Source organism: Rhipicephalus sanguineus, chromosome 3 (genome assembly GCF_013339695.2).
Source record: "Rhipicephalus sanguineus isolate Rsan-2018 chromosome 3, BIME_Rsan_1.4, whole genome shotgun sequence".
NCBI lineage: Eukaryota > Metazoa > Arthropoda > Arachnida > Ixodida > Ixodidae > Rhipicephalus > Rhipicephalus sanguineus.
In genome coordinates, this window is record NC_051178.1 from 213,219,257 (window position 1) to 213,238,428 (window position 19,172).

A 19,172-nucleotide genomic window follows, 5' to 3' on the forward strand; every position below is an offset into this window, starting at 1 on the left:
GGAAACTTTGTGGCAGTCAAATGATTTGTGAGGCAACAAACTCCGGTACTGAGGTCATTCGATGATTACTTTAAAAAAAAGATTTTTCAGGACCCCTTTAACACTTTCCTGTCAGCAGGAAAATAGGCCATTTTTGGGTACTCTAGTAAACAATTTTTCTATGGCCACCCAATATTATTGATTCGGCAATATATGGTACTAATCTGTAGAAAAAGGAATGTGCTTTCTAATGTCAATAAATTTAAAGCAAACCTTACTAAAATATTTGCGAACAAAAGGCTGATGGGAAAATTTTAAACAAAAACGGGAACACTGTGTAAATAAATCAGTGCTGCTTTGCACCAAGCAAATACAAAAAAATTTCAAAATGTATGTTTTGACCAAGAATGTCATGTCCAATATCCATGAAAATATAAGGATTCTAACTGCAGCCGTTATTTGGATACAAAAGAAGACGTTAGCCCAAGTGGCTAATATAGTGCCACCATGCAATGCAGTTATGTGATGCAGTGAAGCACCGGTTTGCGCAGCATGCCTTGCGGAAAACATTCATTTTATGTTCTATTGTTGGCGCAAGAATATACATCCATGCAAATTCATTAGTTGTGTCTAACATCTCGACGATTATTACTTAGGCAAACAACAGAGCGAAGAAATCGACGGGCCAGACAAAATGCCGCGCAGCACTACGGAGCGCAATGGTGAAGTACACTGTGTGACGTCTTCTCGCGGTAAACTCCACTCGTTGAGCAGCCGCCGGCAAGCAGTCCCACGCAAATGCTGTTGACACTGTGCAGATAACAGCTGTGACCTATAGAACATGCAGGATATCTTTAGAACAAAGCACAGCCACAACCACTCGATTCAGAGATCAAAACGAAAGTTACCGGCGGATACCTGTTGATGTTCTGCAGCTGTTCAACGCATTTTTGCTGTCTGTGGTGCTGTCCAATGAGTCAGAATCATCTTCTGAGTCTTTGCTGCTGCCATCATAAAAAAATTATGAATCAGACACGATGGAATCTGCTGAAATTTGCCGTTTTGAGAGGCATGTGCGCGTGATGTCGACGCCATCTTTGAAGCTACGAGCGTTCGGCCCTCTGGACCATCGATAGTGAGCTATTGATGGGTATAGGCGCGGACAGGAAAGTGTTAAGTGACTTCTTTAGTGCTTGACATCAGGATTATGCATATTTCATGTTGTAGTGGCAGTGAAAAACCAAGAACTGCGAGGATTGTGAGTTAAAGACCTTACTCTTTATTGGGCGAACTTGTAAAAGGAAAGACAAGCAACATTTCAAACCACACTGGCACACGCATTTGCTATCGAATCTGATCTCATGTGTCAAAGCTCTCCGCTGTTTGAATGAATTAATGAATGTTTTTTTCCAGCGAAACGCAGGAAATGGGCAAAAAGCTACAAGGGTAGCTTGAGAAGTGCACAAGGCAAGGCAAAAAAGAAAAAAAGACTACCATAAAATCCTGAGCAAGCGCCCCCTTCCCCTCCCGCCATATTTTTTTTTTCAACCTGTTCTCCACTACAGAATCCTGCATGCATGCGTATTCAATGAAGCATTTCATTAGAAGCACGGGTGTGCATTCTTCTTCGAGGCTGTTCCGCCGCCATCTGAAATCTTGATCTGCGACCGAACAAGGGCCTCCCTCCAAATCTTGTCCGATTATTTTTTTTCACCGTAGGGGGTAGCGCTTGCTCGGGATTTTTACGGTAGTCTTGCTGTACATTCCAGAGTTCTCTAATGGCAGCTGGTGTTCGCATACATTCATGAATATACAACACTTTGCAATGCATGTTTACAGTGACTAGAAGCTTTATTTATCTGTAGAACAGGTAAAAATGCTTGTACACTACCGGTTAGAGTAGTGCGCTGAGCGATAACTTGATATCTATGACAATGCAACGAAACACATTGGCATAAAGTAAAATATTCACATAGAGCAATGAAGGAAAGAAGATGACTTTTAAGGGCTCGTTTTTCTTTGTTAGACGCAATATTAATGAGAACTCACAGACGATAGGGGATGTTATTTGTAGTATAATTAGGATATAAATGTGAAGAAAGTAAAGTGAGCGAATAGATAACTTGCCGCCAGCAGGGATAGAACCTGCAACCTTCGAATAACGCGTCCGATGCTTTAACACTGAGCTACGGTGGCGGTCATCCTGCCGTCCACTTAATGGGGTATATATGTGCATTTAAAATCTAGGAGTGTTAGTCAGCGCCAGTCGCAGCCATGGCGGCGAGTGTGGAACACGCTTTCTCTGCCTGTTGGCGTCACGTAGCACGTGATCTTTTTACGAGCTTGCAGCTGATCGTGGCTTCTTACGACCTGGCAGCTGGCAGCTGACCAACATAGAGCAATATTATATAGTAGACATATAATGCAGGACTAAATCCTCTAAAAAATGACACAACCTGTGAAGCTATTTAGGAAAGGAAAAGAGCTTTCCCATCGTGTGAAAGCAGGTCTATTCTGGAAAGCAATTGTAAGAATAATCTAGATATAGAACTAACCTGTTAAAAGAAATGTTCTTGTTTTATGTTATTATTAAGAGCATACTGTTCTGTAGTTTATTATTTTGATTACAACTCACCATCAGTCGTAGGTCATCCCAAAGCAAATTGTAAAAGTACTTAACTATGAAGAATGAACATTATAGTACGTAGTACTAGATGTGTGCAACCGTAACACCATGTCATATTCTCCTAAGCCTAAGAGCATCAAGGCTTTACTACTCACCGTTTTAGTTCTTTATTGTTCTGGCATTTTTCGTATCCATCCTTCACACTTTTATATCAAAAACCACCAGAATATCTAAAATGAAGTGTGCTGATACATGCCCTGCATAAAAATATGAACGCTACACATTGGGGTGCTATAACGTAAAGCTATTCCATTGTGATTTTATCCTAACCTCCGGATGTCAAATACAAAGGGCCCCTCCCCATACCCCACTGCAGTACTGCTGGCTATTCACATACAGTTGTGGGCAGCTATGAGGGAGGCATTTTACTGAAAAATTCATTCAGATCATTTCATTACCAGACATTTCAGAAGTAATTAAATTGTCCATTATCGTGAATGTGAGCTTCACTGCCAGAGATACACCCTCTCGCTGTGCATTGACTAGCATTTGCAAGCGCTGTATACAGCTAAACCTCATCTATGCATACCTTCCAGGATCCTGGCATAACTAGCCACTGAACGGGAGTGTGCAGTAACCTAAGAGTCCAAATTTGCATCTCTTGATGCATGCCACCACTACCAACAAAGGAATAAATGCCACACTACAGAAAATGTTGTCTGAGGTAGCTACTAGTTTTCTTTCTTTTTGTGAAAGGTCTGGCCTTCTCACACAACTGTGGGATTGCTCACAGTGGCAGTGCCAAGGAGCATTTTGAAACTATGACAGGGAAAACACACGGTGGCTGATATGTAGGTAGTACAGCTGTGGGATGATTCAGCCCCCCGATATGTGTGTGTGCATGTGTACCGCGATCTGCTGTTGAGCTGGTATCTGCTGCTGCTGCTGTAGGCTCCTCCCGTGCTAATGTGTGCTAGTCTGATGTGTCTAATGTCTACTAATCACTGCAAGCTAATGTGTACAGCGCACTGCCTACTAATCTGATGCAGTCACTGCTCTACTAAACATGCATGTTTACCGTAAATGTGTTCACATCTGCTCTGTGCCTGACTGTGCACAGTTGCAGCAAGTATTTTGTTGGGTCATTGTGGCAGTTGCACACTGCTTTTGCTTCTGCATGCTATGCGTACTCCACGTTTTCACTGTGCATTATTAGTCCTGTGAAAGGAGGCCGCAGCGCACAGTGGTCTGGCGCGTTTGGGTTGTCATCTATTAAAAGCATGCAGTATGTTTGCAATAGCGCTATACCACATGTGTAGCCAAGTAGATAGTTGATGATGCTTGTTGTGTCATAGTTGTGGTGATAAGTTGTACTGGTGAGTTTTTTGGTGGCCACAGTCACACCTTCATGCTTTAAGGCCAAGTCATAGGTAGGCATATACCGAAAAGATAAGTCACAGTGAATGGAGTGCTCTTGTAACTGCTGCATTTTTGTGCCATGATAGGTGGCCATGGAGGTCATGGGCATGCTGGCGGTTGTAGTAAACTGTGCACTGATGGGCACCCTTGGTCAGGTGCAGCGGCTCTGGCCTTCACTTACACCTCTTGAGGTGTTGCTTGGTCTAGTGGTGCTAGAGGTACGTGGGCTTTTCTGTCTCTTCTGCCATGCTCTCTTTTGTCTAGATCAGGGGTTCTCAAACTTTCTCACCTTGGGGAACCCTACTGGCTTTTCCAAAGTGCCGTGGAACCTTTAACTTTTTCTTCAGCATGAAGACAATCGAAAGTGGGGGAGCAGTAGAAGGTGTACGTACCCTCTCGATGCGTGCAACCACAGTATTCACACTGCCTGTGTTGGCATGTTCTCTTTTCTTTAAGATCAAAGACTATCGCCGTGGATGTAGAATTCCCAATAATGCATAGGCTTGCAATTGACCTCATACATAGCTTTGACCTCATTTATGCCACAAGAACAGGCATTTTAAGTGCATAGCTAGCTCGTTTAGTTGCTTTTTTTTTTTAATTTTTAGTGCAGGCTATTTTGGTGAAGAGTGAAAATGACAGATTGCTTTGATCTCGTAAAACTGCTTCTTTGGTGATGTTCATATGTGATTATGGCTACTTTTATAATTTGGTGTTCAGCTTTATTGCTTTTATAGAATTTCTGTCACAAGTACTGGCATTTTAAATAAATAGCTCATCTTCCCTAGTGTTCAGTGACTATCCATCTGCTTAATTATGTTTCTTGAAAGTTAGCACTGACTATTGTATGTGCAATGTGTTTAATAATAAATGTTAATGTTTATGAAATGCTTCAATGATGCTTTAAACTCCAGGAGTCGCACGTAATATTTTGCCATCTGCTCCAGAATCTGCTTAAATGAGCAAAATTTCACTGTTTCTGCTTCTTCTGCAAAGGCTAAGCCAAAAGTGCACATCATTCGTGCTGGTGCATCGAGTCTACACCCACTGGCGAACATTGCATTTTCAAGCCTGGGAGAATAGCTGATGTAGATTCACATGTTTGAGCACTACAGTTTCCCTCCTGACCTCCACAATGCCACTGGCAAGATTCAAGTACTGGCATTTCTGTATAAGAATGCAGGCTGAGACCGTTCTTTCATCTTTGTGGTCATCAAAGCAGGGGACACTTTTCTTCACTGCTGTTAACGAAGAGTTGACTTTGCACTTTGTGTATCCAGTATGTTATTATACAAAAGTGGTTGTTCCCTCAGTCATGCACACATGTGCGCGTTTTCTGTGCATTTACTACCACAGAAAATGGATGCCATCAAAAACTTCCAATGTAATCTGGGTCCTTTGTCTGATTGGCGTTGCCTGTATCGCAGAGATGTGCTCCTTACTTCAGTGTGATGCTATGCTGCTATGCAATAGCTGAGAACCTTCTAGGAGCTATGTTAGGCCACTGCAGTGTTGCTTTAACTGCTGTTAATAAACTTAGAATGTAAAACCTAAAGAGAAGAAGATCGTTTGATGAGAGGAGAAGCGGAGATGTTGGCCAGAGTAGTGTGTCCCATAGTGTATGCTATTCCACGCTGGTGCAAAGGGGAAAAACGGGAGAGGAAGGTGTTAGCAAAAATGTGTAGCTGTGACCAGCATTCCTTTCTAATTTTATAACACTGCAGTTGACCCTTGCTTTCTTTCTTTCTTTTCTTTTCTTTTTTTTTTTTTTCAGCATGTGGTTTTGTGCATCAAGTTTGCCATTGCTTATGCCATTCCTGATGTTCCTGAGTGGGTTGCTACCGAGATGGCCAAGACAGAATTCCACCGAAGAGAAGCTGCCAAGGTACTGGGCAGATTTGCACACGTTACAGAAAAAAAAAGTATTCACTAACCATTTCATTCAGAAATGGTTTTGATTACAGTGAGCCAGTGCTGCCCTACAAAGAGTTAATGAACAATTGCTGAAAAGCATTCCATTCCATTTACATTGATTTCATCTTAATTCTCGTTAATATTGTGCAGATACAGTATTGAGTGGAATTACCTAGCCTGTATTTTTTAATGGGTCCTCTGCAGCCTTTCACAAACAATTGCTGTTCAATATTGTCATTGGTAATCTTCCTTGAGTTTCTCAGAGGACACTTGATAGGCACACTGGATGGGAAAGCGATGTTGTAACGTACTAACATCAGATGGAGACAGTGGCAGACGGTGACAATGGAAAAAGCAAGGTGAATGTTACCTTTCTTTTTTGAACAGGCGGTGCTCATGCCTGACAAACATGCAGAACCATAGCTAGATGAATACCACTACAGTACCAACAGTACAGGCCATGCAGCGTGCCTTTATGTGTGAAACAATTGTACAAATCAGATTTGCCAGTTTGATGAGAGGCAAGACTTTGGATGTTCCGCCAGTTTCAAGTGCGCAGATCTCCATCGCCTGTTACAGCTTGGCTGCTATTTCCTAGCATTGCGTTTTCCAATGCCTTTTTGCACTTCTGGCACTTTCTCAGATCGTGTTATCAGAGGGCTCAGCTTGTGGTGAGCACTGGATGATAAGACTAGCATACAATCAAGCAAGCTTCACTGCACGATAGGGGCCTTTGCTTATGCAGTAAAGTAAATGGTTGCATGTAAATTATGACACGTAAACAGTTACCAAATTCTTCACTATATCTCCCCTTAGTATCTCTATATCTCCACTATATCTGAGGTATACTCGTACGCCTCGTGCACTACTCAGCTTGAGGTCACAAGTTCAATCCTAGCTTCGGCTGTTGCATTTCGGTGGCATAAAAATGCAAAAGTGCTCGCGTACTTAGATTTAGGTACACATTATCCATGTATGACTGGGTCGGCTTAACATTTCCTGTAGTGTTAAGGAAACGTCTAGAAATTGTATTACGCCATTCTGAGGCAATGTTTTAGTAAACTTGATCCCTCCTCCTTTTAATTCGAATTGTTTGCTCACTGATGCAATGTTGGATTCAAATTCGTCACCGCTAAAAAAAAATCAAGTAAATGTCTACATACTGTAAACTCAACTTGCTGCGCAACCAGCAGGAAAGAAGGAGGGAGACAGGAAAGAGCCTGTCTCCCTCCTTCGTTCCTGCTGGTTGCGCAGCAAGTCGAGTTTACAAATATGAATCAACTAGTCTGCAAAGAAGTATTGTCTACATAACGAAATACCTTGATAATGCAGTTACCTAAGGAATCCTCTAAGCTTCTGTCAACCTTATAAGGTATAAATCACTAAGAATCGGGGCATCCTTTCAACCTATGCAACCTGTTTGCTTTATCTAAAGTGAAAAGTGTACGCTCATTGCATGCTGCCTGTTTTAGCATATGAGTCTGAAACTTCGAGGATAACGAAGAAAGTAAGAAAGATAGTCAAGAACCACGCAGTGAATGGAAATTGATAGGCATAACATCAAGAGATGGGAAGACTGCTGAATGGTTCATAGAACGAACAGGAGCCATTCTGGGGGACATTAAGCAAAGAAAACGGACCTGGGCCGGCCACGCAGTGCGTAGGTCAGAGCAATGGAATGGTCGCCAAGGGAGGAGAAATCCAGTCCAGGACGGTAGTGGGCTAGATGGGGTGACGAAATTAAGAACCAGAAGAATATCACCAGATAGGGTAAACTGGAGACCACTGGGAGAAGCCTTCAGCCTGCAGTAGACATGAAATAGGCTGATGATGACCCTAACTTTTTATGCCTTCAACAGCTAGACCAATGCCACCTTCTGGCTGCATGCTTTAATCATAGGGCTGTTTCAGGGCTCTGTTGCTGGCTATATTAGTGACGGTTCATCAGCAATGCTCTAATCATTAATGTCAAAAGGAGCTGTGACACAAGCTCTCTTTTTAGCCGTTCTCTGTCATGACATACACCAGCGCACATTGACATTGCTGCATGAAAACTGTTGTGGAACTCGCCTGTAGTAGCTCCTATGTAAACACTGCGCCGTTAAAATTTATGGTTACAGGTTTACTGCATGATAGTAGCAGGATATCAGTGACTTTTGTAGCGTAATCAGTTTTGATGCAGAAGTGGGAATTATTAAAGGCCAACTGAGGCACTTTTTTGAGGTCAGTGAACTTCAGTGTAGTGATGCAGAACTATTGGCAAATCGACTATCGATAGCATCGGTAGTCTTTTTTAAACTATCGATAGTACTACTATTGATAAACTATTCATGGTATTATTGATAGTGCGATCGACAGTACCGTCGGTAGTATTACTTCTGATGTTACTATCACTAGTGCTGTGAATAATTATGCTGCTGCTGGCCGGCGATATTGCCAAAAAGCATTTACGATAATCTGCTATCAGCAATACTCAGTTTACTTATTTATGATTAATTTTTTGGTGAAATAAAAATTATTTCAGCCGTCAAAATGCAGGAACCTGTCCACCAATAAATTCATATTCGAAAGTAACCACCTACACCTTACAATTAACAAACCTAGTTTTTGATATCACAAAATACAATACATATTTGAATAATAGGACATGTTTTCTAGCGAAAAAAGACGTGGACGAGAAGAAGGAATACAGGACATATTCTCGTCCACGTCTTTTTTCGCTAGTAAACATGTCCTATTATTCACGTTACCAACTAGCCCAACTTTCCGCCTTAAATACGTATTTGAAGCCTTACAGTACCATCAAATGTAACGATCTCGTTTCCTGTACACCTGAACAATTCAACTTGATTGTCATTTTGTCAGCCAAGAATTCTGGTGAAGGAGCGCAAGCATGTCAACCTTCGTGCCCTTCAGCCTGCTCCTCTTGGTACCACACACTTAGGGAATGAAGTTTATACTGCAATGAGTTCGTGCAGTTGATGTTATGCTATGGGTTAGTGCTATCAAACTTAATATTGATAGTGCTATCGATAGTTTTTTTTTTTTTTTACAATCGATAGTTCTGCATCAATAGTTCAGTGAAATTCAGTTCACTGGGTACATTTAATTTATGCAGAACAACAGGCTTGTGAAATGCACAGATTTTCAGTAGAAGAATTTTATTGATTACCTTTAGTTGCCCACTTGGCTTCTGTCAACTATTGGCCACATTGTGTGTGATTTACAGCAGTACAATGGTTATGGCGCTCGACTGCTGACCCGAAGGTCGCGGGATCGAATCCCGGCCGCCGCGGCTGCGTTTTCGATAGAGGTGAAAATGTTTGAGGCCCGTGCACTTAGACTTAGGTGCATGTTAAAGAACCCCAGGTGGTCGAAATTTCTGGAGCCCTCCACTACGGCGTCTCTCATAATCATATCATGGTTTTGGGACGTTAAACCCCAGATATTATTATTACAGCAGTACAGGTCATTGGCCTAGTTGGTCCTTTGCAGTAATGAGGTTATAGCAGTAAAATAACAAATGATAACCAGCTGAATGTACCATTAGTTGATGACATCTTAATTTTAGCTCAAAGACGACAAACACATGAGAGATGACAGGGCAATTGCCGTATTTGTCTTTTTAGCGCTAAAATGAATATGTTGTCAAATTCAGCAACAAGTTCTTAATAAGTGCCATTAGTGACTTGCATTCTGTATTGATACGGCATTTGTGGCATGAAAACCTTGGCAGGATGCTAAGCTGACCACAGCTACCAGGGCAACCTGCACTTCTGAGGATTTCCTCAGCCCCGAACATCGGTGCCTGTGGGATCCGTTGAGCACTAGCGAGCTGGATTCAGCCAGCCAACCAGGCTCCCTGCCTGGCTGGGTGGGACGGCTTCTGCGCATGCCCGTCACCAAACCGAGACAGAGGCGACGCACCATGCCCACATCCCAACAGTAACAGCTGCATCACTGGGGCCGACTGGCACTTCTTTTTGGGTAGGCCTGTAAACAGAGCTCACCAGCATTGATGCTAACAGGTATTCAAAGCAGATGTGTAATCGAAAGCCCTTGGTTGAATTCAGCTTCCTCTCACTCCTTACGTGGAAAGCGTAATTAGAGTGTTCTGGCAGTTCGCACAAGAGTTTTTGGAAGTTGTACATGGGTATCACAATGAAAGAACAACGACAACCTCACACTGCACGCGTAGCTTGTGATGGGACAAAAGCATGATACTATCACTAATGTGTGATAATAGTACATGAGTGGTGGATGCCGGCACTTTTTGCTCAAGTATACATATTCTTAAGGTTGTGTTATGTGTGTGTACATCAGATTGCATTAGGTCAATCCAAAGCAAAGTGTGCAGGTTGTTGCAATGCAAGCTTGCTGCAGACCACTATAGAAGCCAGGGCATTGATATCGAGTAGTAGCTGGTTCAATGTGCGCACAGTTTGGCACACTAGAGTGGCGTTTCAGGCCACGCTCAGGTACTAAAGCTCACTTGTACTTAGTTCCGGCAATGGTGGCATGCACTTTCACTTCAGAGTGACAGCAGCTGAATAATGATTGCAGGCATATGTGACCAGATTGCACCAATATTAAATTTCAGGCAGCCTTGGTGGTACGGTGGTTACAGTGCTCGGCTGCAGACCCGAATGTAGCGGATTTGAACTCGGCCATGATGGTCCCATTTCAATGGAGGCGAAATGCTTGAGGCCCTTTTACTTCGATTTAGGTGCACATTAAAGAACCCCAGGTGGATGAAAAATCCTTCCACTACAGCGTCCCTCATAATCATATCATGGTTTTGACACGGAAAACTGCAGATTTATTAACATCAAATTACAATATGAATCAAAAGATGATTCTGTCATTGTTAGATGCAGTGTTTAAACTCTGCATAGGTATCTATGCAGCGTTTTAAGAACTTAACAGGGTCCTGAATTAGCACTAAATACAAGGACTATGATCCTTGTCTACAGTATTGGCTCTATGCTTTGCTGTGGTGTCATTTTGCATGCCACAGTTTTTACATTTATACAGCACAGAACCATATGAAAGGTGTAACAGGAGTATTTGTTGCATGAAAGTTGTCTGTGGAAACATTGGTGTTCTAATAGCGTTATATGACAGTATTGTTTTACCATTACTGGCTGTTGTTCAGCACACTGTAACCTTGCAAGTAGGCTAATCAACTACACACTGCCGTGTGTTCTGCAACACTGCTTCAGACCCTTCTTCTGTTTTTTTTTTTTTTTTTTCACTGTGCATGTTGGTCATATTCAGTTGTACAAAGTCATAAAAGCATGATCAAGCATTGCATCAGGGATTCTACATAGTTGGTTCTATTGCTAGTGGCACTAACTCAGCGATTTGTCAAGTGGAATAAGACCATAGAGTTTCCTACAATACTTACTAGAGGGAACTTTGGCGCTAGTGTGTATGGGAGCTGCAATGCATGGTGCTTCAGCCAGCACGGGAATGATGGGTAGTACACGGATTTGTCTAAACTTCGTTCTTTCGGCTCTGTTTGGCTACGCGTCGCCTGCATCCGCTTTGTAGCAAGACGAAGTTCAGCAACAGTCAGCAGTTCCACTTCACCACTTTAACCTTTTAGGCTCACCATTCCAAATCTGGTCATGAAGTTCACAACGATCCAACAAAGCCACAAGTGCGTTTGAAGCTCGCAAGTACGAAGGCTAGGCAAATCCGTGTACTACCCATCATTCCCATGGTGGCTGAACGATCGCAGCGCCAGAGTCCCCCTAGTTAGTTTTAGGAAACTCTATGGATAAGACCACAAACATTTTTTTTTCTTTTGTCTGAAGCCAAACTGTCTTTGCAATAATTTTACTGTAGTGCTGCTAGTGATGCAATATAATACAGCATCTTAACTATGACAGGTTTCTTGTAGGGGTGTGCGAATATTTGAAATTTCGAATATTTTTCTAATAGTGTTTGCTATTCGATTCGACTCGCACTGGAATTTTACTATTCGAACTATTCCAACTTCCCAAAAACAAATACAGTCAACGTCCGATTGAAAGTGACCCCTTCAGATTTTCAATATGCTTCACCTCATCACACCCTCGTATTGCGGCAAAGCTGCCTTTCAAACTCCGTTACGGTCGAACTTTGCCAAGACACAGTCAACGTCCAATTGGAAGTAGTCCTTAGATTTTCAATATGCTTCACCTCATCACACCCTGGTATTGTGGCAAAGCTGCCTTTCAAGCTCTGCTACGGTCGCAAATGTACTAACTCAAGGAAACACTGTTTCCAACGTGGAGATGAAAGATGTGGCAGAGGTGGGGGCTCAATTAATGCTGTTTTGGACCTGAAATTTGGGCAGGAAGCCTGAAAAATTGGAAGCCGAAGCTTTTTAGCATCCAAAATTTCAGATGTTCTTATATATCGACGTCTACGAGGCAGATTTGGAACTCCAGACTTGAAGAGAGCACACCCTTGTCAGCCACATCATTTGGGCTTCCACAGAAGTTGAAAGAGGAGGAGAGGCTGAGCAAATGGCATCTTTGCCTATCACGTGTAAAGTGTTGTCGGCAACACTTTGGTCGCACCAAATCATGTACATAAATAGAATTCGGCCTCTACATTGCTTCATTCTTGATAAGACAACTATGAAACACCACCCCGCCAGTGCTTCATCAACCTAGCGAAAAGAAACACTTTCACGTTGCTATATCATAAGAATATGCTTAGGAATCCTCTCTTAACTTTTTTTTTTCTGCAATTTCACTTCGAAGTATTAGAAAAAGTATTCTAGAAATATTAGAGAAATATTAGAGAAATATTCGAAAAATATTCGGTTCGATTCGCACTCACTTCAATATTCGAATTCGCTTCGCACCCAAAATTTTGCTATTCGCACAGCTCTAGTTTTTTGTTTTTCTGAACTTATACTGACTGACAACGAAGCAGGCTACTGGCACCAAGTGCTGCTGCATGCCCCCTTTCTTTCTTTTGCAATTTTGAAGACTACATGCACTAGGAAGGTTCAGCTGAGATGGACGTCTAGTTAAACCTCATTTCTGAAACGTCCCTGTCAGCTGTACTGTGTAACAAGGGTAGCTTGACAATGGTTCAGGAGTTCTTAAGTGTAGTTTCTGCATCAAATCAGTAAAAGCATTGAGATTTCAGGATGCAAGTCTTGAAATAAGGGCTCAAAGTATTAGTAGCAGTATCAGGTGTCAGTTGTCATCATTGAAATTTATCAGTAGTCTTTCTTCAAAGAACAGTTGCAATATGTCAGAACATGCATGGATATTGCTAGGAGCAGTACATTACATTGGTTTTCAATCGTATCATGTGTTTAGCCTGCAGTCTCCTTTTCCAACTATGCCAGAGTGAATGCTCATTGAAAGAACTGTTAAGTTACACTGTAGCTGCTCTCTGCTATTTGCTCATTTTCTTTTCTTACATCTTGTGAGGCATTGGCAATTAGGCAAATAATCAATGCTGCTTAACCTTTTGTTGGACACAAGGCAGTAAATGTTACAATTAAAATGGCTGGTTGGGCGAGTTGGTGATTCATATTACTCAAAATATGAGCGCGTAACTTAAATAGGGACTTGGGAAGACAATTAAGGACAAGCGCATACTACCAACTGAATGTTTATTATTACCAAATAAACATTCAGTTGGTAGTATGCGCTTGTCCTTGTCTTCCAAAGTCCCCGTGTTACGCACTCGTATTTTAAGTGTAATGTTACAATGTTATAAACATTTTAAGTTAGCTGTTGTTCACTTCTTCATTGCAGAAAAGCAAATGCAAAAGCTGAAAAGTGTTACTGAGAAAAAAGTGGGACCACTTTCCAGTTTGTTCACGTGAATCATGTGGGACCCATCTGTCCCGCCTGAGGCAGTTCACCTCTAGACGAAATCGCTTTGATGTCGGAACACTTGAAGCTGATGCATGCGGTCCATCCGAATATAAGCCCTCCATGTGTCAATGGCACCCATCCTTTTCAATGTGTCTGCTCAGCGTAAAGGTTCATCTGCTTGACACGGTGGTCCAGCGGCCCATGGTAAAAATAAAAATACAGTGTGAGTGCAGTGAGGGTAGCGCTCGTGTAACTAAGCCTTTGGGAGGCGTTGAAGCAGTGGTTTGTGGGTGCAGGTATGCTGACTAATTGTAGACACATCCCAGTAAGTTCAGTGTCAGCTACTGAAATGGTGGCTTTGCCTTTTTTCACTTCCTTTTACACGCGTACGATGGACCCGATCATTTTTCTGCATGCTCAAGCAGCCAGTGGGAGATCACGGCCCAGGATCACTGTTTTTCTTGCATTACTCATCACATGCTAGTTCTTGAACTTGTCTTCAGTGCTACTCCTCATTATCGCTGTTGCCAGTGCTCTCTGGCAAGCTCACCTATATTTGACGTGTTTCTTAAGTGGTGTACCAGTTCTCGCAATGAGACCTTCTTGCAGGCTGGTTGGTTCACATCGAATGGGTGGCATACTGCGCAAGCACGAAGCAAGGAAGCAGACAGGTGCTCTTTGCCATCACTTTTTCTGCTTCCTTCCTTCACGCTTGCACAGCACACCACCCGCATCATTTTTCCTTATCTTCAGAAAAAAAAAAAAGAGCAGTACAGACTGAACAGACCCATGCCATGCTTTCATCACGCTAGTCCTAACCTGCAACAGTTGAATTGCACTGCTTTTTTGTAAAACACATTGCATATATCTGTATGCATTTAAACACCACGTGATATGGCTGTTCGTTGCTTGTAGGTGGTTACTGCAGTGCAAGAAAGGCAAAATTTACTGTCAGGCACCTTTTCTTCCTTGGTGTACCTCACAAAAACGCGAGAAATTCTAACTGTGGAAGTGAAAAAAGAAAAAAAAATGTGAGGTGTCTTGTAGCACGATTTTATAATGCCAGAACTTTATGAAAATGAATGCAGAATGTTGTAGAATATTTGATAGTTGGAAGGAGAGGCCAGAGTCGGATAGTCCTAGCTCTGTCATGTAGCTACAGTGGCGAGAACGTGAAATAAAAAGTAGGACGTCTATGGTCCGCTGTCCAACAAAGGGTTAACAGGTGAAAGGTGTGGATATGCTCGTGTATATGTGCTCATGAAGTGGTCATGACATATTGGGGCAGCATTCGGATAAAAAAGTTGCGCATTGTCTGATGACATGTGGCGTACCACTCATTAAATGTGTGGTTGGTCCAGAAACTCACTGCATGTTGCAGCTACAGTAAGGAAGCAAAGTGTTGCCATATTTATTTTAAGTCTTTCAATCTTACCGCAATCAGCCATGAACATGACCATGAATTCTCCAAAATATACAACTGAAGCTCATGTGCGCTGAAAATCCATGATGTCACTGTGGCATTGCAGAAAGTTTTCTCTCTCAACTACATTACCATATCACTTGTGCTTGTTCCCCTTACTGTCTTCCTCTTGCTGCTAAGCTTTCACGCTTGTGCTTGTTCATGTTTGTGGCTAATATAGCCACTAAATAAACAGGGTGGTGGTCTTTGTTCAGGGTGATTTTGTTCTTCAGGACGTTGTCGTAAGCTGTTCTAAGTACAACACACAACATCCTGTGACTTCACAGTTGCTGCTTGTTGTTTTAAAGTAGACGAAACTGAAAGGGGCCCTGCAACACTTTTTGAGCATGGTCAGAAAACCCTGCCAATCGGCAGCCGATGCTCCCGAGAACATGTGAGCTAAACATTATAGTGCAGCACGCGGCCTGGAATTTACAAGCGAAAAATCGCTCGCGCTTCTCTTGCGCTCGTGACCACACGGAGAGTAAGCCGCGCATTCAGTGAAGAGAAGAGAGTGCTCAGGGTGATGACGGAGCTTCCTGCCCCCTGTGTAGCTTTCAGTGTGCTGGCTGGTACGAGAGGAGAGAGAAAGCGCTTAAGGCATGCGGCAAATCCCTGTAACTCTGCTCGTACTTTATGCATTCTAAGAATTTTGTGGCAGTCGATTCGTGAGGCAATAAACTCGTTCAATGACGTCATTCGATAATTACTTGGAAAAGTTTTGCAGGGCCCCTTGAAGTCCAGATGTGTTCTTGTCTTAAAAAAGAATACAGATGCCCTCTATTGCTTGCATGTTTTATGTATTGAGGAATTTTATCGTGGCCAATGTTTTATAGCCCAAATATTAATTGAAATGTTACTCATTCAGGGTTTTCATGTCATCTAAGAAAAAGTACTTTAAAAGCTTAGAGGTGGACTTGAAACACTTTATTAAGCTTTCATGTGCTGGCTTATTTGTGTAGCATTAATTTATAAAAATATCTGCAGGACTGATGGTGCACAGACAGACATGCTCTGGCTACCTGTAATATTCGGTCATTCCAGTGACGCAGGCGGCCCTCCTCCGAAGCTGGTACACGGTGATGTGACCGGCGTTGAACGTAGCTTCGCCTTCCTTCAAACATCGTTGCATTTCTTTAGCGATAGAAAGTATCGTCTGCAGTGAAACTAGAGGGCCCGATGAGCTCTGCTGCTCGAGACGCACACGCTTGCAAGATCGCCTCATCTCTGTCTCGTCCGCCATTTTGACCTACCGTTGCTGGAATGATATAGTCGCTGGAGTGATCGAATACTAAAACCTCAAAGAATGTGCTTCAGTAGCCGAAACAGTGCAGCATAGGTAGGCATTACGTGCTTAGGCATTAATTTTATCCTGCCTAAGACCTCCATTGAAGGCCAGCAGTATGTAACAAAATAAATAAATAAATTAGGTGCGTCCAAATTCTTGAAAGACCTAGTTCTACTGAATTGATGTTCATAAACCTTAATGTACGCAGAATTTTGTACTTACTTTTACTAACATGGTATTACAGCAAAAAGCACAAGTACAATCTTGATGTCTTTGTTACTTTTGCAATTTTTGCCAAAAAGCCCTGATGGTTACGTACTATTCTGGCTTGAATAGCCATACCAGATTTAAAGCCTGTACTAGAGAACAACAATGTGTAGTGCACTAGGAAAACTACAACTTACACTTTTCAGCAGTTTATGGCTGTTTGTATAACATATCAACTTGACAGGTGAATGGTCATTTCATTATTTTTTGCTCAAACCTGTCACAATGCAAGGCATTACTGGAAAGTCATAGAGCAGTCAGATACATGACTGACAATTGACCGTCACATTTGCAGTTCTGCCTAGACCTTGCTTGTGATTCATTAAACTGTTTACACTGCATGCGTTCCTTAATTATTCAAAACACAATATAATTTGTCTTCTGCCATATTGCTTTCAGTCTTACAGAATGCACATTCACCTCACTTTTGTACCAGGTGTGCTTGATAGTCTTATCAGATGTGCACTTTCCAGATTGCTTTCTTCACTTTGCTGACCTGGTTCACATCACATTTTGTTATCCCCTTGTTGCACCATCGTGTGCTACCTTGTTTTTGTCATGCTCTGTTTCAGCAAAGTGTTTATTGCTCACTTCCTGAACTTACCATATTATTCTTCAAATATGATATGTGTGGGTATAATTGTATAACAATTATTTTGCACAAAATCTCTCCCTTCGTAGTATTTATAGCTCTAGGTTGCACCTATTTATGGTGATAGTAATTCAGGCAAAGTGCTGCTTGGGTCCACAACAAAGCATGCAAGATTGTCGAGTTGGAATAGAATCATTTGCTATTCCAGCGCTGGATTACTTTACGATTCGGTGCTGCCTTTCTTTAGCAGTAATTTCAGAGTTTGTGTTTTAAGGTATACTTCTCATTCATGTGTTTGTTCTTTTCTTGGCATTTCTCTAAACACTGCTGTCCTGTCTGCTCTTTTAAGTCTATTGGTGACAGGATTTCCAAATACACTATCGTTTTCAAGTGTGGCAGCAACTTGGTTTTTGCTGGGCTGTTTTGAAAGTGACAAAGATTTTATGGATCTGTTTAGAGTATGTATACTCTATCTCACAAGCTGGTTGCAGCCGGGTGGAAGTTACGAGGTGTAAGCAAGCCACATGCTTTTGCAGCAGAACATAGTTCTATATTTAATTGCCTTATAATTGGCAAGCTTGAGACAACAGCGTTTGTTTGGCACATGCTGCGTCACAGCAATATGTGATAAGCTAATCATGATTTGAATGTACATCGTATGCCTGGAATTACTGCCGCCGGTAATTGTGACGTACAAACATGGCAGCTCCTTACGCTGTGATTCAACCTCACACTTGCCCACTGTGCAGACAGCAATAAATAAATGATTAAATTGTCTATCATCTCACGCTGAAGTCAAAGCATGTGTGCTTTGTCCTCATTATTGAGATGAGCTGTTTGTTCAGCAATGCATGCTTATCCCTAAGAATTTGAGAATGAATCTTAGAAACTGCAATTTTGTCACAAATGCATTGCTGTCAATGTGTCAGGACCCAAATTTAATGCAAACACAAGCGTTGGCTTATAACTTAGGGGCCACACAGCGCATGACGACGACTTTATAAATTCATCAAGAAACCAGCTTGGATGGTTTCCTGGTGCTATTGTTGCTGCTGAACACTGAGAGTGTGAGTTGCTTCCGTGTGCTCGCTTTACTCACCCAGTGCGTGAACACAGACACTGTGCATACAACGCAGTGCAGATGAATACATGTCATAGCAAGGGATTTTCGCTCTTCCTATTGGCTAAGCAGCCACCACAGTGCTGCAGCCAGCTTGTGAGATGACTGTAGAAGGCTTTATTTCATCGTTATTAATTTCTAATAGGTAAATTAATTTAATAATGTATTTCATATATTCTCTTGCTAGCCACAACTGGTGATTACGGTGCATATGTTCACATTGTTAAGCTGTCTGCTATTGGCCCTCCCTCTTCACTGGAAACAAATAAAGTTACAAATTTTCTCCCCATTCTGTGGTAGTCCTTCACTTATTTAATCTATTTTCACGCTTGCTTTCTCAGCGTCCTCACTACAGCAGTGAATATTGCAAGTGATGTGTGTGGATTGTCCAAATTTTCTGTAAAAATGGAATACTTCCATTGCTTTCTGAAGAACATGCGTTAGCTCAGTCTCCAATGAACCACAAATCTTCAAATTGGAGCAACTAAAAACCACAACTTATATTTTATTTATAGTGCTGTTTGGCCTTTGAACTTACCTTAGTTGGCAAATGACGATTGTGGAAGCATTTTGAAGAGGAAAAATTGTCATGTGCCATTTTTGTAGTGGGATGCTACAAAGGAAATCCATGCAGATTTCGCAGAAGGCAAGCATCTTAGGTGACAAAAAATAT

General features: G+C 42.0%; 1 protein-coding gene across 1 annotated transcript in view; it reads left to right on the plus strand.

Annotated features, from left to right (window-relative positions):
• Positions 1-18,788, plus strand: part of LOC119388262 (anoctamin-8) — a 113,881-nt gene extending 95,093 nt beyond the window's left edge. Inside the window, exons 15-17 of the mRNA XM_037655937.2 lie at positions 4,111-4,242; positions 5,799-5,909; positions 9,675-18,788. Coding sequence (XP_037511865.1) covers positions 4,111-4,242; positions 5,799-5,909; positions 9,675-9,887 — 456 coding nt within the window. The 3' untranslated portion in view covers positions 9,888-18,788. The remainder of the gene's footprint in view (positions 1-4,110; positions 4,243-5,798; positions 5,910-9,674) is intronic.
• The last annotated feature ends 384 nt before the right edge of the window (positions 18,789-19,172 follow it).